Below are 21,944 nucleotides of genomic sequence, written 5' to 3'. Positions count from 1 at the left end.
CATCATTTTATTGAGCACGTCTTCTGTGCCAGGCACCGAGATACTTGCATCATCTCATTTAACCTTTACAAACACATACTATAATTACTCTGATTTAACAGATGGGAAAATAGAAGGGATAAATTACTTGCCGAAGGTCACATGGCAAAACTGGAAATCAGACGAAGGTCAGTCAGATTCCAGTGCCTGGGTTATGCAATGCCATACTAAAGCATCTTCCCTGTTCATGCTTCTCTGCATAGACTTGACCGTGCTTTAGATTCCCCACGGGCCATGTCAGAACGGCAGTTCCTGTTTTTATAAATTAGAAGGCTGAAATGCAGAGAGAGCAGTTGTTTGTCCTAAGGTAAGATCGGCACGTGTAGTCATGCCGTCACGAGTTTCAACAGCAGGGACAGCCAGCCAAAGCCATTCTCACCAAACTGACTTGCTCCCCTCCTCACCCATTACCTTAGCAGTGCAGCCCTTTAAACAGAAACATCAAGGCCTACTGACACTCCAGTCTGGGAAATTACAACCGCCTTTGAGTGATGACAGACAGACTCATGTGTTGTTATGTTTTATTCGGAATCAGACATTAAAGTGGCATAAAACACTCCATCTGATCTCTTTGCTGTTCCCAATCTCACGAATTTACAAGTCAAATAGGTCACAAGCAGTTTTAAGAATGATTTTGACCGGCCTCCCCGATCCCAAAGGAGATTAAAAAGTAATAATGTAAAAAAAAGTTAAGGTCAAGGTGTCTTAATATCACAGCTAATAACCAACCATTTGTTCCCTGGTGGCTTCTGCCTCATCCTGAAAGCTGCCCGCTTAACTGGATGTCAAACAAGTGGTTAGTTATTAGTTCCCTGGATGATTGTCCCTGAAGGTAAGCCATGCTCTGGGGACACACTAGGCACTTTCAGTGGGGGTAGTTACCTTTTCCAGGTTGAGTACAACGTTTGGCTCTCAGAAGCAAGCCAACAGAATGTTCTGTGATTCGGCACCCTTGCGATTTGGCGCTGGGATTTCAGAGCATTCTCAAGAACATCTGTCCCAGATGTTCGGGGGGGGGGAGGGCGATTTGTGGGTTGCCGAGCAGGCTGTTTACTTTCTGCATGTGCACCGGTGGGCACCGGCGCACTGTCCCCTCTGGTTTTTATCCTGGCGTCCTGAGATAGCCCGTCTACACAGCGGGGCTTTCAATACTTTGCAACAAGCGGCCTGGTGCAGGCACCGCCAGTCACCAGAACCGAGGCTGAGGCGAACGTTAAGGCTGCAGGACGCCAGCTCGGCCCCAGGGGCGCACGCACCCGCGTGCCTGGCGCGACACCAGCTCGGGGCCCTACTCGGCCTCGTCCACGTCTTCTCCTGCGGTGGCCGCTTCTAGGGCCGCAAGGGCTTCGGCCACCGCCGCATCCTCGTCCACCGCGTCCTCCCGCCCAGTTCTCGAATCGGCCCCCGGCTCGGCCTCAGCGGCGTCCTCGTCTCTGAAGTAGACACTCAGGGCTTCTGCCGCCTCGGCCGTATTTAAGGAGTCCCAGCTTCTCTTCAAGGGGGAGGGCGTATTCCAGCCGCGCCCCCCCACCCTGGGGGGGATGCCCGCCGGGGGTTCCTCCTCCCGGGGGCTCCTGGAGACACCATCCCCGTCTTCCCCGTCAGCGGTGTCTCCTGCTGGGCCCCGCGGGGGAGGGTAATCCGGGGCCGGCATCTGGAAGTCACGGTCGTGTACTCCCAAGGCAGGACCTTCTGCCCTGAAAGCAGGACCGGGGGCCCCACTTTGGACGACGTGGGTCTCCCGCGGGGCCGGCAGCAGCAGCACGCTGTCCTGTCTTCCGGGGCCCCCGCCTTCCGGGAAGGGTGGGGTCGGGGGGGCGCTGTTCGTGGTACTGACGCAGGAGCCCCTGTCCCCCTGGTGGGGCCCACGGTCCCCAGCGGGCTGCGTGGCGGCGGCGGCGGCGGGGCCGATGCCGTTGACGGCACTGCCAGCCTTGTCTGCACAGTGTCCCTCCACTGTGTCCCCCGGAGGGGGCGCTCCCAGGGGATGCCCGCGGGGGGGCTCCTGCCCGCCGCCAGCCCCGCCCCAGCTGGCTGTCCCCTTCAGGCCCCCGCTCAGCAGCTCACTGTGATGCCCCAGGGCTTGGCTGCCCTGTTTGCCTTTCCACTTGCCAGCGTCACCTTCATCCACCTTGCAACTGTTCACCTCGTTGACGTAGCCAGGGGAGGGCACTTGGACTGGATCAAAGAGATAGCTGGGGGGTGACAGGAGCGAAGGTCAGTCGGTTAAGTTCATTCGGGAAGCCCTTTCTGAATAACTTCCATTATTAACACTTTCTGCTTCTACTTTCTGCTTCTTTCTACCATTCCTGTTAATTTCTGTGATAATTCCGTGAAGCCTCTGTGTATGTCTAAACCAAATAGATACAGTTGGTACGAACATGTCTTACCCACTGGGTAATAGATCTCAAGAAGAGATCTAAGAGAGCACAGAACACAGGGCAGTGGTTCATGGAATTAAAAACATCCAAAAAGTAACTAAAACAAATGTCCAGTAACAGGAATAAGTGGTTAAGCACCGACGGCACATTCTCTCCACAGAATATTATCCAGTCATTAACACAATAAATAAATATGAAGTCTGGACCAGCATGAAAGATACTTACAACAAACATTTATTATAATAAATGTTTTCTGAAAACCCCCTACCATCACACTGTGAGTACAATGGAGTAAAACTTATACGCACACACATATGAATAAATGGATGTGGGTATATAGTTATAGATGGAGAACTAGAATAAAGTGCTATCTGTTAAAGGGAGCAAATTAGTTAATTTCTTCCCCTTTATTTTGTGTAGAGTGCTAGTCACGTTATCCAAATTTGTCTGAAATAGAATCTGGGCAGGATTAAAAACCGTATGTGACTGGGGTGATTTATTTCCAGTGATGCCAGGTCAGGCATCACCTCTGAAACTCCAGCTTGCCTTTGCACTGATGTTCTCTGCAGAACTGCAAGGTTGACCTGAACCAAATTTCATCTCAGAGCATTGTGGCGTTCCCTACCTGCTCTGAACAGTGAGCAAAAAAAAAAAAAAAATATTTTTTAAAAAATCTAGGTCACAAGATCTCTGAAATGATACCCAGGCAGCTCCAAACGCATAATTTCTTGGCAATGCTGGTCATGCTCCAAGCCAGGTAAACACAGTGAACCCGTGCACGGCCTGTAGGGGGCTCCACGGAAGTCACAAAGTCCTCCATTCAGGGTATTTTTCCAACCTTACCTTTGTATCATTTTACAGCACTTGCACCCCATCTGGATGAGTTTTAGTTACCATCTGGAAAAGAAAGTTAGAAAGAGAGACCATAGTGAATGGCATCTGAATAGGAACTAAGTTTGCTCTCTCCTTCCGCGATGCTCCACGTTAGGAGAGTCAGGATTTCTGGCAAAAGCAGAACACGTGAGGAGGGGAGGCCATGGTTACTGGGAACACCTTCACGTTTCTGAAATCACCGATTCAGAGTTCTCAAACACTGACTGATGCCTGTCTCTGCGCCAGGCCCAATCCCCAGGAGTTACCCGTGTCTCCATTCGGCGAAGGAGGAAACACAGGCTAAAGAGTGCTAGGGAGAGAAGGGAGGGATTGAAAAGGATCCATGCCATCTTCTATGTCAATCAATGGCCTCCTGCTGGGGACTAGAGCCTAACCAGGGTGTAGACATTGCCGAGAGAGAGGGGTGTAAGAGAGGGGTGTAAGAGAGAAGAGAGGATTCCTTACCAGGGGATTAGCTACTCAAGTATGAAAAGATATCTGGGTTGGGGCGCCTGGCTGGCTCATTCAGTTAAGCATCTGATTTTGGCTCAGGTCGTCATCTCATGGTCTGTGAGTTCAAGCCCCACATTAGGCTCTGTGCCGACAGCTCAGAGCCTGTAGTCTGCTTCGGATTCTGTGTCTTCCTTTCTTTCTCTGCCCCTTCCCTGTTCACACTCTGTCTCTCTCTCAAAAATAAATAATTATTAAAAAAAAACATTAAAAAAAAAAGGGCATCTGAGTAAGGTGGCTGACTTACGTGTTCCACAACACAGACCCGAGGAGGGGACAGCTGTGGTCATCATTCGAAGTTTTATGGGACTACACGGCATCTGCTGCGCCCCTCCCACGACTGGCCAACCCTGGCAATGGTCCAGGGGCTCCACTCTCTTGCAGCTCAAGGACGTGCCCCTTGGGGCCTCATGGCAGCAGACGGGTTCAGCTGCTTTGACCTCCCACCTGTCCCTTCCCAAGTTTCGTGTTCCCTGATGCGTGTTCTCTGACTGAAATCTTCCCTTCGTGTGGACTCACCAGGTTATTCTGATCTCTCTTCTGAAGATCCTAAAAACTGGTGTAGAAGAATCTCTAAATCATTTCCCATTTCCAATAGCTACAACCTTTAAAGAGACAGACCAGTAAGAGAATCTACAGCCCCAGTCCCTCCATCTCTGTAAGATGCACGCATGAGGAAGAGGGAGAGATCATTTACTGTTGGCAGTACCGCTGCCTCCCTGGCTTCTCTTCTCTCTTCTTTCAATCGTGATTGAATTCCCAGGATGGGGGTGCCTGGGGGGCTCAGTCGGTTGAGCATCCGGCTTCGGCTCGGGTCATGATCTCACAGTTCGTGGGTTCAAGCCCCGTGTCGGGCTCTGTGCTGACAGCTCAGAGCCTGGAGTCTGCTTCAGATTCTGTGTCTCCCTCTCTCTCTGCCACACCCTACTTGTGCTCTGTCTCAAAAATAAACATTAAAGGGGTGCCTGAGTGGCTTAGTCAGTTAAGCGTCCGACTTCGGCTCGGGTCATGATCTCACAGTTCGTGGGTTCAAGCCCCGTGTCGGGCTCTGTGCTGACAGCTAGCTCAGAGCCTGGAGCCTGTTTCAGATTCTGTGTCTCCCTCTCTCTCTCTGACCCTCCCCTGCTCATGCTGTCTCTCTCAGAAATAAATAAAAACATTAAAAAAAAAAAAGAATTCCCAGGATGCCTTTACCCACACAGAAAATGACCGATGCTCTTTAAGAGGTTATAGACTGGCAGGTTATGGGTTTACACTTATAATAAAATCCACAAATAACCTGTTATAGGTAGCGGAAAAATGGCCTCTGAAAAATAACCCCAACCTAATCTCTGGAATTTGTATGTGAACAACAACAAAAAAGTCTTTGCAGAGTGATTACAGATTCAAGATGGGGAGATTTACTTGGATTCTATGGTTCAGAGCCCAGCTCAGCTTCTTACCAGCTGTAGGACTTTGGACCTCAGCTATTTCATCTGTAAATGGGGATAATGATATGTCTCCCATATGGCATTGTTGGAGATTATAGAAGTTAATATTCACAATAAGCATATACTTATTACTCGTCCCTGGTTGGATATAGCATGTTAAAAAATTTTTTTCTTTCTTTCCTTTCCTTCTTCCCTTTCCCTTCCCTTCCCTTCCCTTCCCCTTCTTCTTCCCTCCCTCTCTCTCTTTTCTCCCTTCCTTCCTTCTTTCTTTCATTCTTTCATATATGACAGGGAAGAGGCAGAGAGAGAAGGAGAGAGAGAATCCCAAGCAGGCTCTGAGCACCAACCAATGAACCATGAAATCATGACCTGAGCCAAAATCGAGAGCCGGACGCTTAACTAATTGAGCCACCCAGGTGCCCCAATGTGGAAAAAAAAAAAAAAAAAAAAAAAAGATGGTGGCCTTGCACCTAAGCAAGATGTAATGTAGTTGCCACAATATACATGCAGGAAAAAAGCATTAAGAGTACCAAGTAATACTTGTTTTCTGGATTAAGGGCCAAATGGTCTATTTCTGTGAACTGTGGCACCAATTGAAAGTCAAGTGCCACAAAACTCAAGCGCCACAATGGCTCCTCAGAGGGGGCAGTCATTGGGAGCTCAGCCAGCAGTTAGTGTGCACAGCCATTCACTTCTTCAAAGCACTCTCCGCTAAGTGATCCCATGTCCAGAGCCCCGAGTTTCATTCCCAGCCTCTGCTCCCACTTACGCCTATTTTCTGCTAGTAATTCATAAGTCAGCTGAACACGTAGGCCAAAGAAATAAGTGCTACGCCCACGTCCTCCCCTCCATCAGCCCCCCCTTCTCCAACTTCTCCCCCCTCCCCAATCCTGCTCTAAACCCCTGCTCCTCTGCATGCTTGCAGTACCTCTATTTACCTTGGACTCTGTTTAAAAACACAATCAGTCAGGAGGATAGGAGGCAAAAAAAAAAAAAAAAAAGTCATAGAAAAGTGAAAACCTGGCTTTGAAATTTTTGAGAAGGCAGACTGTGGGTCATCATAATGTAATTGAAGCCATGGTGAAATATTAATCAGTGTAAAATATCTGGTGGGTTGATTTTAGGATGGCAAGTTCAAGAGGTGTAGCAGGGAAGGGTTTCAGGAAGGAGGGAAGGAAGAAGGAAGAGGGGAAGAAAGAAGGAAAGGACGAAGGAAGGAAAGGAAGAAGGAAGGAGGGGAGGAAGAAAGAGGGAAGGGAAGGAGAGAGAGAGAAGAAGGAAGGCAGTGAGGGGAGGGAGGGAGGAAGCTAGGAGGTGTCAGGCCTTGAGTCACACCTTGTGTTCCCAGCATCCCAGAGGCTGACCCGACCTGTGGAACCCTGGCCGGGCCGCGGTCCCCACCCTCTGCTGCTATGGCCAGGGCCATGTGAACAACACGCTCCAAAATGCAATGACCGCTGAGCTTTCCCAGGCCAACTGGAGATCACCACTTCCCCGTTTCTTACAGAATTTGTAAGTCGTCTGTGGCTTTAGGCTCCCCTCCTCCTCCCCCAGGAAAACCACAGGATCTATATTTTCCTTCAAAGCCATGTAATAGAAAGGATGTTGTAAAGGTTTTCCTCTTCAGGATCAAGTTTCTGGTTTGGCTTCTCAGCCCCCCCCCGCCCCCCACTGGCCTTTGGGGCACAGCCCCTGGGTTTCCCCTAGGCCTGCTCCCTTACCCGAGGGCCCTGCTCCGGGCCTCCCCGCCTCTCTGCCAGTGGAGACGGCCTCTTCCTGCTCAGAGGCTCTCCCTTCTCTCCCCTGCCTGGAGTTTTCCCTCTCCAGGGACATTCCTTCTCTCACCTAGGCAGCTCCCGCGTCCACGGCTGTGTGACCGCTGACGGAAAGGGTGGGGACTGATGTATTCACACCCAACCTTTGCCTGCCCGTACCTACGACTTCCTTCCTTGTATGAGGATTCCTAATGTCAAATTCAATTTATTTCTCTTCTCGTATGTCACTTCAGTGTTCACATCTTGCTCTTAGCGGGGAGCTCTTCCATTTCCAAGAGCAAAAGGCAAATACTCCTTGTCCAGTGTGACACACGGACATGGCGGGGGTGGGGGTGGGGGGACACATGCTCTTCTTCATTAACACAGTTCACGCTGGGCAGTCTCTCTGCCTTCTCTCCCCCCCACCCCCACACACTTTGACAACGGCTAGCTTGGAGGTTAGAATCAGTTGTCAGGTGCCTTTTATTACTTAGTAGAATCAAAATTTGCTTTCTCTTTGGACTTTAAAGAAAGCAGCCGAGAAGCAAAGGGCAAATCCTTTGCGACCGTCAGCTGGTTTACACAGGGGAAAAGCAAATACCATTAGGAGGGTATGTCAGCCACCACGGGCGTCCGCCTGCTCCCGGAGTCCTGTGTTGGGGGTTGGCTCTGCCCTGTGCTTTATGTTGAAGTTAAACAGTCCTGTGTTTGAAGACGGACATGTGAATGCTTGGTCAGTTACTAGTCAAGTCTCCTTGCTAGAAAATCCTGTTCCATCAGGCCAGAGGGGGGCGGGTGGGAGGGGGAGGAGATGGTGGTGGAGGCAGGTGTGGGGGAGGGGCATGGAACAGGAAGACCACAGAGAGTGGAGTGTTTTCTACCAGGCAGAGAAATGGAGTATTCATCAAGAAGACAAGGTATATAGAAAAAGGCTCAACCCAGCTGCCACGGGCTACCTTTGAAGAGCGATGGTCCTCAAGAGTGATGGAGGCAGGTCAAAGGGCACAGGACCCTGCTTGTGAAGGTTCTACTGGTCAGAACTGGCACTACCGGAGCATCAAAATAAAAACTACAACAAATATAAAGGGTACAAGCCCCCTGAATAAGAGGAGGACCTATGTGTCCATGCGAATATAAGCTCAGGGAAAGCTCCGCCTTACCTGTAGAAAGCCAGCTAACCCACACACAAGGAATCACAGAGCTAGAAAACACAACCATCACAACAGTAGCTGATTCAAGCGTGAGTCATCAGTGGATGCTGAGATTAGTGGGCAAGAGTTTGGGGAGAACAGGATGGTTTGTCTCTTAGTATCTCCCCGCCACGTGCTTAAGGGTAAAACAGTGGAGATCCCGGGCACGCAGCACCTGCACCCAAAGGTGATGTTGCCCGCAAGGAGTCTGACCCGCTCTGGGGGCCCCTGATGGGAGGCACTGACAACTCAGCATCACTTCTCTGGTTTTCCCGCCACAAGAACATAACCTGGGTGGAAGCACGAAGCCACATCAGTCAAGCCCAAATGGAGGGATATTCTGCAAAACAAACTGGTCTGTGCTCTTAACAAGGTGTACTATTATTGTGGAAAACAAAGACAGAGGAGCTAGTCCAGGTTAAAGAAGACCAAAGAGATACGACAGCCTGATGAAATGCATAAACTTTTGGCTAAAAGGTCCTTACTGACGGAATTGTAGAAATCTGAATAAGGCCTGTAGATTAGGTAACGACATTAAATCAATATTAATTCCCTGATTTTGATCAATACCCTAGGGTATATAAGAGAATGTCCTTGTTCTCAGGAAATACAGGGGCAAGTATTAAGGAGGAAGGGCATGAAATCTGTAATTTATTAAAATGATTCCGAAAAAACATTGTGTGTGTGTGTGTGTGTGTGTGTGTGTGTGTGTGTATGTAGAGAAAGGGAAGAATACAGCAAATCTGCTAAATGTTAACTTTTAGGCACAGTGAGCAGAGGGTATTTGAAGATTTTTTGCACTTTTCTCATAACTTTTCAGTAAGCCTGATGCAATGTCCAAAGGAAAAGTTAAAGGAAAAAAAAAGTGGAAAATTAAAAAAAAAAAAGCACCAATCTAATGTTAATTGTTGTTCTGCTTGTCCCTGGACTAGGAGCTAACACCTGTGGGAAATCACTGATAAGAAGATATTCCCTATAAAGAAGCACAGGAGGAAGGGTTTTGGAAAGGAGCTCGCCAAAAAAGCTCCCTGATTCTTCTGGATTTACTGCTCACCGTGAGTGCGTCCTGAAGACTGTTATTCAGTACGCAGTCCCAGCCTCTGAAGGCAGAGGTCTGGTTCCCATCCTCAGCTGCCCCGTCTTCGAGAGGGACTTAGAGCCTGGTGCTTTGGGGCCCATCAGGTGTCTGCCTCCCCTTCTAATCCCAAACTCCTCCTGGGCAACACCTAACTCGGGGCAGTGTCGAGCTCACACGGAACCCTGCATACTCGCTATGCAAACAAAGGGATGACTGGCGAGTGACTGCTGTGAGTGAATAAAAGGGGAGTTTGGGATTTTACAAGTTATCCCAATTGAGGGCCTGCGCTACCCATGATCGCACTAGCCAGGGGTCCAAAACAAAAAACCAAACGCAGGATCTGAGAGATGGGAGGGACTGGGCTCCTCCCTCTGGGCTTGGGAAACGGCACTTCCCCCAACCTACCCCAGCTTTGTGCAGTTCCCAGGGTCAAGGGCGTTCTGCTTCAAGGATTCTAGTCAAGGAGCTTTAGAGGCAGCTGCTGGGAAGTGGTCAGAGTTTATAGAACTTGGAATACTTGGAAGGCAGACACAATAAAACGAAACACTTAAATCTCAGCTCTGTTTTGGAAAACCAGCTTGCCAGTGTTCAGAGAACAGCTGCAATTTCACGTAACCTGGTCAGCAGGTGAAGCTTACAAATATTTAATGAGTCGTTTCTGGGTACTGAGAAATGAGAGAAAATAATTGCCAGGCGCTGAAGAAAACTACCAGGCGCTTTACAGAATAAATAAGAGATGGCCTGCCCAAGTTCACCGCCAGCGCTGAATTCATAACTGAAGAGGGACAAGAAGATACATTCTTAGACTGCTCAATCGATTTCCTCAGCAGAACCATTGCCTTTGAAAACTCTTGGTGAGTTTCCTTTTCTCCTAAAGAGGCTGAGCTTCAGTGATTCTAGAGGGCCTGAAAGACTACCTGAGGACCTTTATTATCACCATCAAGTAGTCTATTCTAGGCATTCTCAATAGGTGATGTGTGACATGCATGTTAGCATCACCTAGAGCTGGGTTTGATGGGATATTTACGTGCAGAGATGTGTTTGTAGGTGATTCTCAAAAAGGGGTCCCTGGTCAGATAGGTTTGAGAACAGCAGAGATTCAAGATGAACATGCTCACGGTTATGGAAAAGAACTATTTTACCTTGTTTAGCTCCCGTAGTTACCCAAATTATTTGACCACAGAATTTTTTTTCCCATAAGAGACTTATTAACAAGGAAACTTAGGTTTTGTGAAATATTTTGGGGAAAACAACTGTTGAAGTGACAGTCCTCATCTGGGGGAGTATCGAGCCTCAGGCGACAAGTGTAACGTGGAGTTTAGGTGGCCCCAGCCAGGCAGTCTGTGCCAGGAGTCACATGTTGGCAGTGGCTCCGTCACCAGCTGCTCAGACGTGGGACAGTCGTGGGATCTCCTGAGTCCATCTCCCTTCTGAATCTGACAGTCTGAAAGGGGATTCAGTGAAGAAGGGGAACGTCCCTCTTCGACCCTCTATTCAACCCAGTTGACACACTGTTAGTTCAGTGAATACGGAGGCAAGGCAGGCACCCAGGGGACCCTTGCGCAGGTGAGGTGTCTCTCCAGGGCTTGTGACCCACCCCACCGTCATTCCGCTGAGGTGTGTCTGGGTCCCGGGGCCGCATTCGCCCCAGCGCATGATCCTGACTCAATGTAAAAAGCTTCTCCTCCGGGTCCCCTGGCTCATTTCAGGTCTGCAGCTCTGGGGTAGAGGTCTCTTTAGCCTCTTTCCAGGGAGCACCGTGGGAGAGAGCGTGTGTCCCCACAGAGCCCCCGGGAGGGTGAGGCCTCACATCATGGGGACCCTGTGAGGCTGGAGGAGGTGCACTGCCGAGCCCCCTTCCCCACTGCAGTGGGCTTGGGGGAGACGCAGGTTACCAGTCTTGGGAGCCAAAGGAAGAAATTGTTCTCTGAGGGTGAAATGTCAGGGTTAAAATTGGTATTTCTTTTTTTGTTTTGTTTTGTTTTGAATATATTTTTTAACACTTATTTACTTTTGAGGGAAAGAGACAGAATGTGAGCAAGGGAGGGGCAGAGAGAGAGGGAGACACAGAATCCTAAATAAGCTCTAGGTTCTGAGCTGTCAGCAGAGCCCGATGTGGGGGTTGAATTCATGAACCGCGAGATCATGACCTGAGCAGAAGTCGGATGCTTAACGGACTGAGCCTCCCAGGCGCCCTGAAATTGGTAAGTCTTGATGAAAGACTGCCCTGGGCCCACTCAAATCGTACTATTGAAAGCACTGCCTGCCTGGCCTCTCCCAGGGCTGGCCTTGCAGGTATATGCACCCGAGTAGGGTGTCTACACTGTTTCTATGGTGATTCCATTGCATGAGCTCTGAGGAACAAGCCAGGTCCCGCTCCCAAAACTTTACTGCTGCTGGAGTCGCAGGGTCCTTGGTGTCTGCCTTGTACGTGGAAAAACAAAAGGCTTTTACAAAGTGAGAATGTCACTCCATTTTTCTGTTCTTGGGGTACATATACTTGTATATCACAATCTTTTTTCTTAAAAACATTTTCTTAATTAAAACTTTGTTTAATGTTTATTTATTTGGGGGTGTGTGCAAAGCACGAGTAAGGGAGGGGCAGAGAGAGGGAGACACAGAATCCAAAGTAGGTTCCAGGCTCTGAGCTGTCAGCACAGAGCCTGACGTGGGGCTCACACCCACAAACCGTGAGATCATGACCTGAGCTGAAGTCAGATGTTTAACCGACTGAGCCACCCAGGCGCCCTGACTGACTTAAAAGCATTTCTAAGGCTTTTCTTGTATTCAAAATCTGATACCATTGTTTTCTTTTCAGATGTAGTCATTAATCTGCTGACCTTAAGGCAGATGTTTTACGAATGGTCACGGTCATCACACGCTGCCTCCACTGATTCCACGACTCTCTGTCGAATCCGTGGTGTGTACCAGGCTCTGTACCAGGTTCTGGGGAAACAACGGCATCCCAGTGCTCCCCAGAAGAACTTCTAGTCTTGAATGTGTGTGCGGTGGTTGTGGTGGTGGGGACTGTACATGTGGGGTGGGATGGGATTTATATAAACATTTGGGAAGGTTCATCACCCCGCGCTGGCATTTCAGCATAGCGGCTAAAGGAGTAAGCTAGGATCAGAGCTGGGGGTTTCCATCTACCGCCGCCACTTATTAGTTTTGTGACCTCTAGGCAGATTTCTTAGTGTCTTCGGGGCGCCTGGGTGGCTTAGTCGGTTAAGTGTCTGACTTTCGCTTAGGTCATGATCTCGCGGTTCGTGGGTTTGAGCCCCGCGTTGGGCTCTGTGCTGACTGCCAGCTCAGAGGCTGGAGCCAGTTTCAGTCTGTGACTCCCTCTCTCTCTGACCCTCCCCTGCTCACGCTGTCTCTCTCTCTCTCTCCTAGAAATAAATAAAAAAAATTAAAAAAAAAAGATTTCTTAGTGTCTTCAAGCTTCAGTTGTCTAATCTGCAAAATGGGAATTATAACTGTTGCTGCTTGTCAAGATTGTTCTGAAAACTGAATTAGATAGAAGTGTGTAAGGTATTTACTATGGTGTATGGTGGATTCCCAGTACTCGTTAATACTTATAATAAGTAGATAACAGTTGGGTGTTCACTATGCATCAAGTACTGTTTTGGGAACTTTCAAGTACTCATTTATTTAAACTTTACAGCAACCCTTCAAGGTGCAAACCACTATTTTATGGATAAGTAAATGGATCTAAGTTAGAAAGTGGTATGAGGTAGCTATTAATGCTGTTGTTCTAGTTTTCATTATTAATCATATTTCCTGGCATCTGTCTTGGTAGGTTCTGTTGATTTCTGAGTCTGCTGGATTACACAACAGGCAGCAATTTGGGATGCAGTAACTTTTTGCAAAAGGGAACTGAATCCTCTTGATCTGGGCTCGGACAGAATTTTGTAGGTGTGCTTTCATCTATGACCACCAGATGGCAGTATATATTGGTCATTTAATTTAAATTGGAGGAAGGGACTTGGTGTGGGAAAGGCCTCGGAGACAAAAATTAGGGCACAAATAGTGTAGGTGCTTTGCCATGTGGCAAAGTTAGGGAGTAGGGGATGTGGTAAATATTTCAGATAGTGACTGTCACTTTCAAGTCCTGGTGGCCGTGGCACCACCATACGGCAGGGCCCCTTCTAGCTCTGGCTGGACATGAGGTGTATTCTGTAATGTGGCCAGATCATGGTGGAGTCATAAGGCTCCCGCCATTCTATAGAGAGCACTGTTGACACAATGAATGCCCATCATAGCCCTAGACCGGAGAGTCTGCCTTGCTCTCTTCTACCTGTATGTTTGGACGGTGATTCTGTGGACGTGGCTGGGCAGGAAGCCGCACGCAAGGTGTGCCCAGGTAAGATATGACGCCCCTGGGCCTGTTTCTTTGGCTGTCCCTCCTCTCTGGCCATCCTTGCGCTCTCCCTAGATCTCATGGGCCACCCACATGTGAGCTGGTCGTGGGGACCCATCTTCTGGAGGGGGGCATGTGGTGATGAACTAGGAAGTAAAGAGAAGTCACAAAATACATATGGACCAATTTGAGGTTTTGGGCGGAAGATGCTCATGGCTTTTATTTAAAAAATAAATTCAGAATATTGCATGTTTGAAAAGGCCAAAATTTGTGTGAATTAACTGGAATTAAACAGAAGGCACACAGACATTTAACGTTCTGTTGGTAGTTTCGGGGCAGCCCTCTAGATACCTCACCAGTCCCCCCATCCTCCTGTACCCTCGGTGGGAACTGTTTTACAGGAAAAGTTTGAGCAGCTCTGTCTCTATTCTCTGTGAAGTGTAAATTCCTAAGCGTAGACTTCTGTCTGGAAATGAGATGTAATTCATTACTGAATGATCGGGGTAGTTTTCCAATCCTCTTTTTTTCTTTAAAAATTTTTTTCATTACATTTATTTATTTTTGAAAGGCAGAGATAGACAGAGCATGAGTGGGGGAGGGGCAGAGAGAGAGACACAGAATCCGAAGCAGGATCCAGGCTCTGAGCTGTCAGCACGGAGCCCAACATGGGACTCAAACTTATGAACCGTGAGGTCATGACCTGAGCCTACAATGAATGCTTAACTGACTGAGCCACCCAGGTGCTCCTTCAATCGTCTTAAGTTTATAAACATTTTGTTTCTCAGAATTTACTTCTAAGCAGTTTCTAAATCATATTTGGTCTTTTATCCTTCTCTATGGGTGTTGTAACAGCAAAATGTTAAAATAACCAAGTGTCTGGAAATATGGGATTAATTTGAACTACCTAGTGTTTACTAATTGGGAAATGAGTGAACAAATCTGACACTGGACGGCTCCACTGCCTGTTTGCTCTTAGATCAGTCCTTGCCTTTCTGCTGCCTCAGTTTCCCAGGGCACCACAAAGCTGAGAAGCCCCTGCCATCTGGATCAGGGTGGGTTCCACCAATGGAAGGTCCTGGTGGAAGACCAGAGAGGGGAGATGGAAGAAGACAGATATTTCTCCCTTTTTCTCTCTGCTTAGACAGTATCCTGCCCATCCTAAGATTGGCCAGATCTCCTTCACAGCCCTAGATGCAAACAGCTCTGCCCTCCGTGTTTCCAGCTACTGCTCCAGCATCGGGTTCCATGTCTTACCCGAGGGTGGTAGTGTCTTCCTACTTTGACCATCTCTGTGTTGTCTCACCATTTGGTTTCCCAGCTCTGCCAATACCTGCATAACCTACTGACTATAACTTCCCTCTGTTTGAAAGGAAGGGTTCCCATTTCTGACTGGACCTAGCCTAACATAGAGAATATCCTGGCCAAAGGCTTATTAGCTAAGTTACTGAAGAATATACAGCAACAGTATTGGACTCTGCAAAAATTGGTATTATCTAACATACATGTTGTTGCTGGCTGCGCACCTGACCCAGGGCGGGTCACACGGATGTCCGTGGTGGTTGAGAAGGGACTTTAGCCCCTTCATCATCTCCATCAAGTTCTCTTCCCCTACCCACCCCAAATCAGTCTGTTTCCTGTACAGTGGAACTTCCAGACAAGTCTCCTATTTTCCCTTCCAAGCTCTTAAACCCCTCCTATAGACTGGTATTTTAAAACTGCCACTGGACAAGGTATAGGGGCATAAGAACCTTCATGCTATTTTCAGTAATCTCATGAAAATACTCAACATCTCCAATGGGTGTGGGCGATAGTGGTTAATAAGTAAGCTTAAATGTTCTTCCTGGCTGCTAAAATAAGGAAGTTATTCCCTATTGTTAATAGAGGTGCCAGGCTGTATGAACCCAATTCCCATCATCAATATAGTGTCAGGAAGCTATTTTTTTTTTTTTTCAGAAAAATTTAAAAATATTTATTTCTTTATTTTGGGAGAGAGAGAGAACGTGTGCAAGCAGGGGAGAAGCAGAAAGAGAGAAGGGAGAAAATCTCAAGCAGGGGAACCTGATGCAGGGTTTGAACTCACAAACTGTGAGTTCATGACCTGAGCCAAAATCAAGAGTCAGATGCTTAACTGACTGAGCCACCCACGTGCTCCAGGAAGCTGATTTTTAATATGTCCCTAAATGCTTCAATGAGGCTCCAATTCAACAGCGTAAGACAAATATCTACAACTCTTAGCACTGATAAACCAGATATCACTATGTGCTTATTAATGTGCTTTTGAAGTATATGTTGAGGAAGTTATGCGGATTATTACAGACAGCTCTGAGGTGACAGTGACTTGAATCATATAGCTCTCAGCTAATATATATATAATCTTATGTAAAATAACAGACTTTCATCATTGATGTGGAGTTGGATATTTCCCCTAAATTCTGCTACTTGGGTAAAATCTCGTTCACTGATGAACCAATAGAACATGACATTGAAAACCAACCCAAACAATCCCTGTGCAGGGAAAATCACCGCAGCAACAAGATTCAGACCAAACTGAAGATGGAGAATAAACCATGACCCTCTGAATGACTTGTTCATGTTTCAAGAATATGAACAGCACATTTCAGAGAATCTTTAGATAATGGAAACACAGTTTCTTTGAGAAGATTTTAAAAATCTGAAATGAAGATGATGTGTTTTTACTTACCATGTGCAGTTCTGTCTTTTTCATGGGGATCAGTGGACCCCCTTCTATCATACCCTTGACCACCATGGTAACAGTATCATCTGACAAAACTCTTCTCGACTCACTTTGTTGGGCTGACCTACCAACTTTGGGTCAAGCTTCATAGGAAGGCATGCAGTCTTTGGAAGGGCATCCGCTTAGAAACCCAAGAGACACCTTTGGCATTAGCACACAATTGCTTTCATTTTTCTGGCCATTGTACCAGAAGGACTAGTCAGAGAACACGTACAGACTCATGCAGGAGGTCTAGGAGAAGAGGAGGAAGAACCTGACTATCCAGCACATAGAAGTCGATATAGTGTTGTAATTAGAGGAAAGGGCCCTGGCATCAAAATCTGGGTTGGCCCGCTTAAAAGCCAGGTGATCTTAAGTCACTTCACTTTTGCCAACTATGAAATGGGGAAAATAGTAACACCTAATCCTGCAGGGTTCCTATTAAGATTGCATAATTAAAATGTGTAATAAGCTTGGCAAAGTGTGTCTGGCAAGTAGTAGGTTCTTAAATGTTGACTGTCCTCATGTTCACTGTCATTATCTATGAGACTATTCTTTAACCACTGGGTGCTACTGATTCTAGACACTGTGAGTAGATACCAGTGTTTCTGACCAAATCCTCCCTGGAAAGCCATGGGAATCAGGGTGGATCTCCAACACATGGTATGCTTCTTATTTGGTAAGTAGTTTTATCTGGGAGGTGGAAGAAATCTGGAAGAAACTTGAAGCATTTAGAAAAAGCTAAGTTCTAGAAATGATGAGGAAGCCTAAGAGGAGGAAATGTGGACAAAAGTTTATACAACACAATCTTGTAAGGCTACAAATAATGATAGCTTTCTTTTTTCTTTTCTTTATTTTTTAAGTAGGCTTCATGCTCAGCATGAAACCCAACATGGGGCTTGAACTCACAACCCTGAGATACAAGATCTGAGCTGAGATCAAGTGTCAGATGCTTAAAACCAACTGAGCCACCCAGGCATCCCAATAATGAAGCAGAGCTCAGGGCTGGATGCTTGAAATCAACTAGTTGTAGGTAAATCCCAGTATCCTAGAGTGCTCAAACCACAAAGAATCTTAGAGAACATCCCACTCAATTACCTCATTTTATAAAAGTGCTCAGGACTCAAGGCCAGAAGGGTGAACTGGTCAGAGGATAAGAAAAAACAGACTGTCTCATACTTATAGATGGCCCTGCATAGCAGAATTGAATCCCCAATGTTTTTTGAAAGTATAGTAAAAACAATCTGTGCACATGAAAAGACTGAACATGATTCTAAGGCCTCAATAAACCCAAAGCATGAACTCGGGGCAACACACTCTGCTAGTTATCAGGACACAAAGAGACAGAGATCTCTGCCATTTTGCTAAAGGGCTTGCCACCCATTCACGCAACATACATTTTTGGAGCACCTATTATGTGCCAACTATTGAACTCAATTCCAGGGATTTGGAGAGAGTTTACAGTCTAGCAAGCAAAAAATACATCAATAATATAGAAGCAGATGACTATTCTAGTGTTATGGGATTGAAATACGTCATACGATGTTACATAAGGAGCACCTGAGTAATCTTAGGAAGATTAGAAAGAGCTTGTGGGCAAAAGTGAGCAGATAATGGTGCTGGTGGAGTTCCAAACCACATTCCAGGGTGAATGCAACACGAAGGCAGGAATGCTACCTCTTATACTGTCTTAGACCCACCCTTTCTCTCCATGTGCACTGCCATTGCTCCCATCCTACAACATTATCACCTCTTTTTTTAAGTTTATTTACTTTGAGAGATGGAGAAAGTGAGCAGGGGAGGGGCAGAGAGAGAGAAAGGAAGAGGGAATCCCAAGCGGGCTCCACACTGTCAGTACGAAGCCAGATGCGGGGCTCAAACTCACGAACCTTGAGATCATGGCCTCAGCTGAAATCAACAGACAGATACTTAACCAAATGAACCACCCAAGTGCCCCATATCACCTCTTTCTTATTTGAATTACTGAAGTTCCTCCTGTCAACTGCATCTACCCAATACATTCACCACATGAAAGTCATGTGATCTTTTTAGGACACAAATCTGAATCACATCATTCCCCCTGAGACTTCTCAAAGGTGCCCAATGCCCTCAGGGTGTTTAATAACATTTAACAATGACGATGATGACAAAAATATCAAACTTACACAGAGCTTCCTAAGTACCTGGTGTTAATCACCATGCTTTATGGGTATAATTGACTCTCATTATTTGTGGCTTCCGTATTGGTGAACTGTCTAACTTGCGAAAATTTATTTGCAATCCCCAAATGAATATTCAGCATGCTTTTGCAGTCATTTGTAGACAAGGGCTGAGTAGCAAAAAACTGTAGTGTCTGAGGCACACATTTCTCACTAAGCTCAAACAAGGCAACGTCTGCCATCTTGTTTCAGTTCCTCATATTGTGAATCTTTCAGTGTGAAGACTCAGTTGGGTCATGCTCATCTCACATGTTTCAGAACTGCAGCCCGGAACCACACAACTAAAAAGGAAACAACAAAATTCTGCGCAAACCTGAACGAAGCCAGAATGAAATAGACCTCAGGGACTGCCCTGTCTACTGACTTTTGTGAGTCAGGTAATAAAAGCCGTAGTGAAGGACCCAGTAATAGAAAATTTAATGGAAAATGGAAAGAACAGACTTTTCCCCCCAAAGCGTAAAAAGGAAAAGAAATGGGCTTACCTGTTGTGGAGATTGTCCATTGGGTTTCTCTGAAGTTTAACTTCTCTTCCTGCAACAACAAAAAAAGATACAGATTGAGTCTGCAAGTTGCCTCCTGTTCACAGCCAAGTTGTATCTTGAAAGTGACAGCGGACAGCATGTCTGGAGGGGGTGTGAGGCAGTTAGGTGGGGGATGAGAGTCCCCGGCCTGGGAAGATGAGTGTCTTTGGACTTGCCAGGCCTAGGTTTGCAGCCAGCTGCTGACAATCAGCAATCAATGAACAACCACCCAATTTCAGTGATTTCCTCTATAAAAAGGTTGTAGTGACATTTAAATAGCACAACATGTAAGCAGTTTATCACATGCAGGGCATGCTGGGATTGTTCAATAACCAAAAGCTACTGTTGTTTTTATTATTGTTGGTAAACATCACATGACGTCACACTCTTCTCTGATGGGTAAAGTTTCAACTAAACAGAAAAAAATTCAGGGAATTTGCTCCCTTCAATGAATACAATGTGTAATATCTTAATAAAATACATAATTTAGAAAATAACTTTGCTTAGTGAAAACAGTGCTGTGTAAGATTTGAGAACGTAAAGCTAATGTTCAGATTCTTAGCAACTTCTCTGTGACGACTAGAATAATTCACTTTTATCAAGATGCGACATTCTCAGGAAATGCTCTTAGTCCACTCCCAAGTAAATTACTTTGTGAGATAATGAATTCTGTCTCAAGTTTGTCATACAATAATGGAATGGTTTTACCCTTTTGGTAATTCAGTTTCATAGTCCTATAATGTTTTTTCACTCAGTATGATTTCTTATTGATTAATTATTCCTTAAAATCGAATATATTGCTGAAATGTCAGATGATTCTATTATTCTTAATTTTGACCACAGTGTTCATAATTCAACTCAAATGTTATTTGGTAAGGAAGACACGAGAAAGGCAAAGTCCATGGCCCCAGGGAGCTAGCCATCTGGCTGGGGTGGGCAAGGAGACAAAAAGAGTTTACAAGTCACTAAAATATTATGCAGGGTATGAATAATGCCCTCAGAAGAACACAAAAAAAATCTCAGGACCTCGAGGTTGTGTCACTGGGCTGGCAGGCATTTGCTGACATTTCAGAGAATCTGTGGCAGATGGAAAAATAACGATGGTGAGATGTGGTGGAAGGGCCTTTTGGGTAGAGGGAACATGACAATGAGAAGACAGGAAATGATGGAGTATTATTCGGTGAAATCACTGAATTCCTACTGTGTGCCAGGCTCCAGGAAACTGCAGTGAATGGGACAGCCCCACAGTGTATACCTTATACAATGTCAGCCCTATGTACAAACGAGTGAGTATTCTGGATTTCTTGGTGTTTAAAGAACTTGGAATCTGCCACAAGGTTGGTAGACTTGCCATGTGCCAAGTGTATTGTAGGAAACCAAATGGATGTGGCAATTTGGAGTTACAGGTAAGACCCTACTTACGAGGGGGGAATGGACCTTGAGGAGAGAGCATTTAAACTGGGATCCACAGAGATGGAGTGCTCAACAAGCCATCTCCTTGTTAGGAAGCCTTAAGTGGTTCTGCACGGCCAACCAATGTCCTTTAATGTCCTCAGCTCGGCAGTCAGGGCCTTCTACCACAGGGCCCCAGGGGGTCTGCTGGATTAGCTCTGAAGCTTCTCTAGCTATGACTACTTCCAGCTAATCTGGATTTTTCACTTTTTTCTAAAAATGCTTACATTTTTCCTGTTTCTTTGCCTTTGCACATATTATTTCTCCCAGTTGGCTTGCAAAATTCTACTGATCCTTCAAACCTCATTGCACACCACCTCCCCCGGTGAGATTTTTTTAAAACACCAACAAAAGGTAATTACTCCACTGTTTTCATCTCTATGGAATCTTTAACTTCTTGGATGGCTCTGATCACTTTTTGCCTTCATTATAGTGATTCATTTATATAACGTTCCCACCATTGGACTGTAAACTTTAGTAGGGACAGGTCATGACTTCACCATAGTTTATCCACATGTTGTTATCTTCTGACACAGTGACTTGCATATAGAGGCACATGGCCTGACTTTTAAAAATGTGAGTTACATGGGGCGCCTAGGTGGCTCAGTTGGTTAAGTGTCCAACTTCGGCTCAGGTCATGACCTCACAGTTCGTGGGTTAAAGCTCTGCGTCAGGCTCTGTGCTGACAGCTCAGAGCCTGGAGCCTGCTTCAGATTCTGTGTCCTTCTCTCGCTCTGCTCCTCTCCTGCTCATGCTCTCTCCCTCTCTCTCTCTTTTTTTTTAAATTTTTAATGTTTTATTTATTTCTGAGAGAGAGAGACAGCGTGAGCAGGGGAGGGTCAGAGAGAGAGGGAGATACAGAATCCGAAGCAGGCTCCAGGCTCTGAGCTAGCTGTCAGCACAGAGCCCGACACAGGGCTCAAACCCACGAACCGTGAGATCGTGACCTGAGCTGAAGTCGGATGCTCAACCGACAGAGCTACCTAGGTACCCCCCTCCCTCTCTTAAGAATAAATAAAACATTTAAAAAAATAAAACAAATGAAACAAATAAAAATAAAAATATGAGTTATAAATATCACTGAGAACTTTAAGATGCTTAATACGAATGTATTATAAGACTACAGTGTACATATTTAATCAAATCTAAGATGCACATGTATTCATTCACCTTTTAACACTTCTGAAACTGAAATGCAACTTACATTCACTGGCACATCATGGTTAAATTGGTGGCATTATTTTCTATTTTTGTGGTACATAACAGTACATTTTATAATCTATGACATCAAATAGTCAATGAAATATGGCATTTAAATACTGTATTATAATTTTTTATCTCAGGAATATATGATGCATATATTTACTAAATATATCCTATGTTAAATAAGGGTCTATCTGGGA

General features: G+C 46.1%; 1 protein-coding gene across 2 annotated transcripts in view; it reads right to left on the bottom strand.

Annotated features, from left to right (window-relative positions):
- Positions 1-546: 546 nt before the first annotated feature.
- The window catches only part of CUNH4orf19 (chromosome unknown C4orf19 homolog), a 64,735-nt gene continuing 43,337 nt past the window's right edge, over positions 547-21,944 (bottom strand). For both annotated transcript variants that reach the window (XM_039226957.1, XM_039226958.1), the window contains 3 exons: positions 19,051-19,099; positions 3,264-3,317; positions 547-2,234 (listed from right to left, as the gene is read on the bottom strand). In XM_039226957.1, the coding sequence (XP_039082888.1) occupies positions 1,328-2,234; positions 3,264-3,295 (939 nt within the window). In that variant the 5' untranslated portion in view covers positions 3,296-3,317; positions 19,051-19,099 and the 3' untranslated portion in view covers positions 547-1,327. The remainder of the gene's footprint in view (positions 2,235-3,263; positions 3,318-19,050; positions 19,100-21,944) is intronic.

The sequence above is a fragment of the Hyaena hyaena genome, unplaced genomic scaffold (genome assembly GCF_003009895.1).
Source record: "Hyaena hyaena isolate Hyena2069 unplaced genomic scaffold, ASM300989v1 scaffold_24, whole genome shotgun sequence".
NCBI lineage: Eukaryota > Metazoa > Chordata > Mammalia > Carnivora > Hyaenidae > Hyaena > Hyaena hyaena.
Note: the sequence above shows the minus strand (reverse complement) of the source record. Positions and strands in the feature narration are given on the sequence as shown.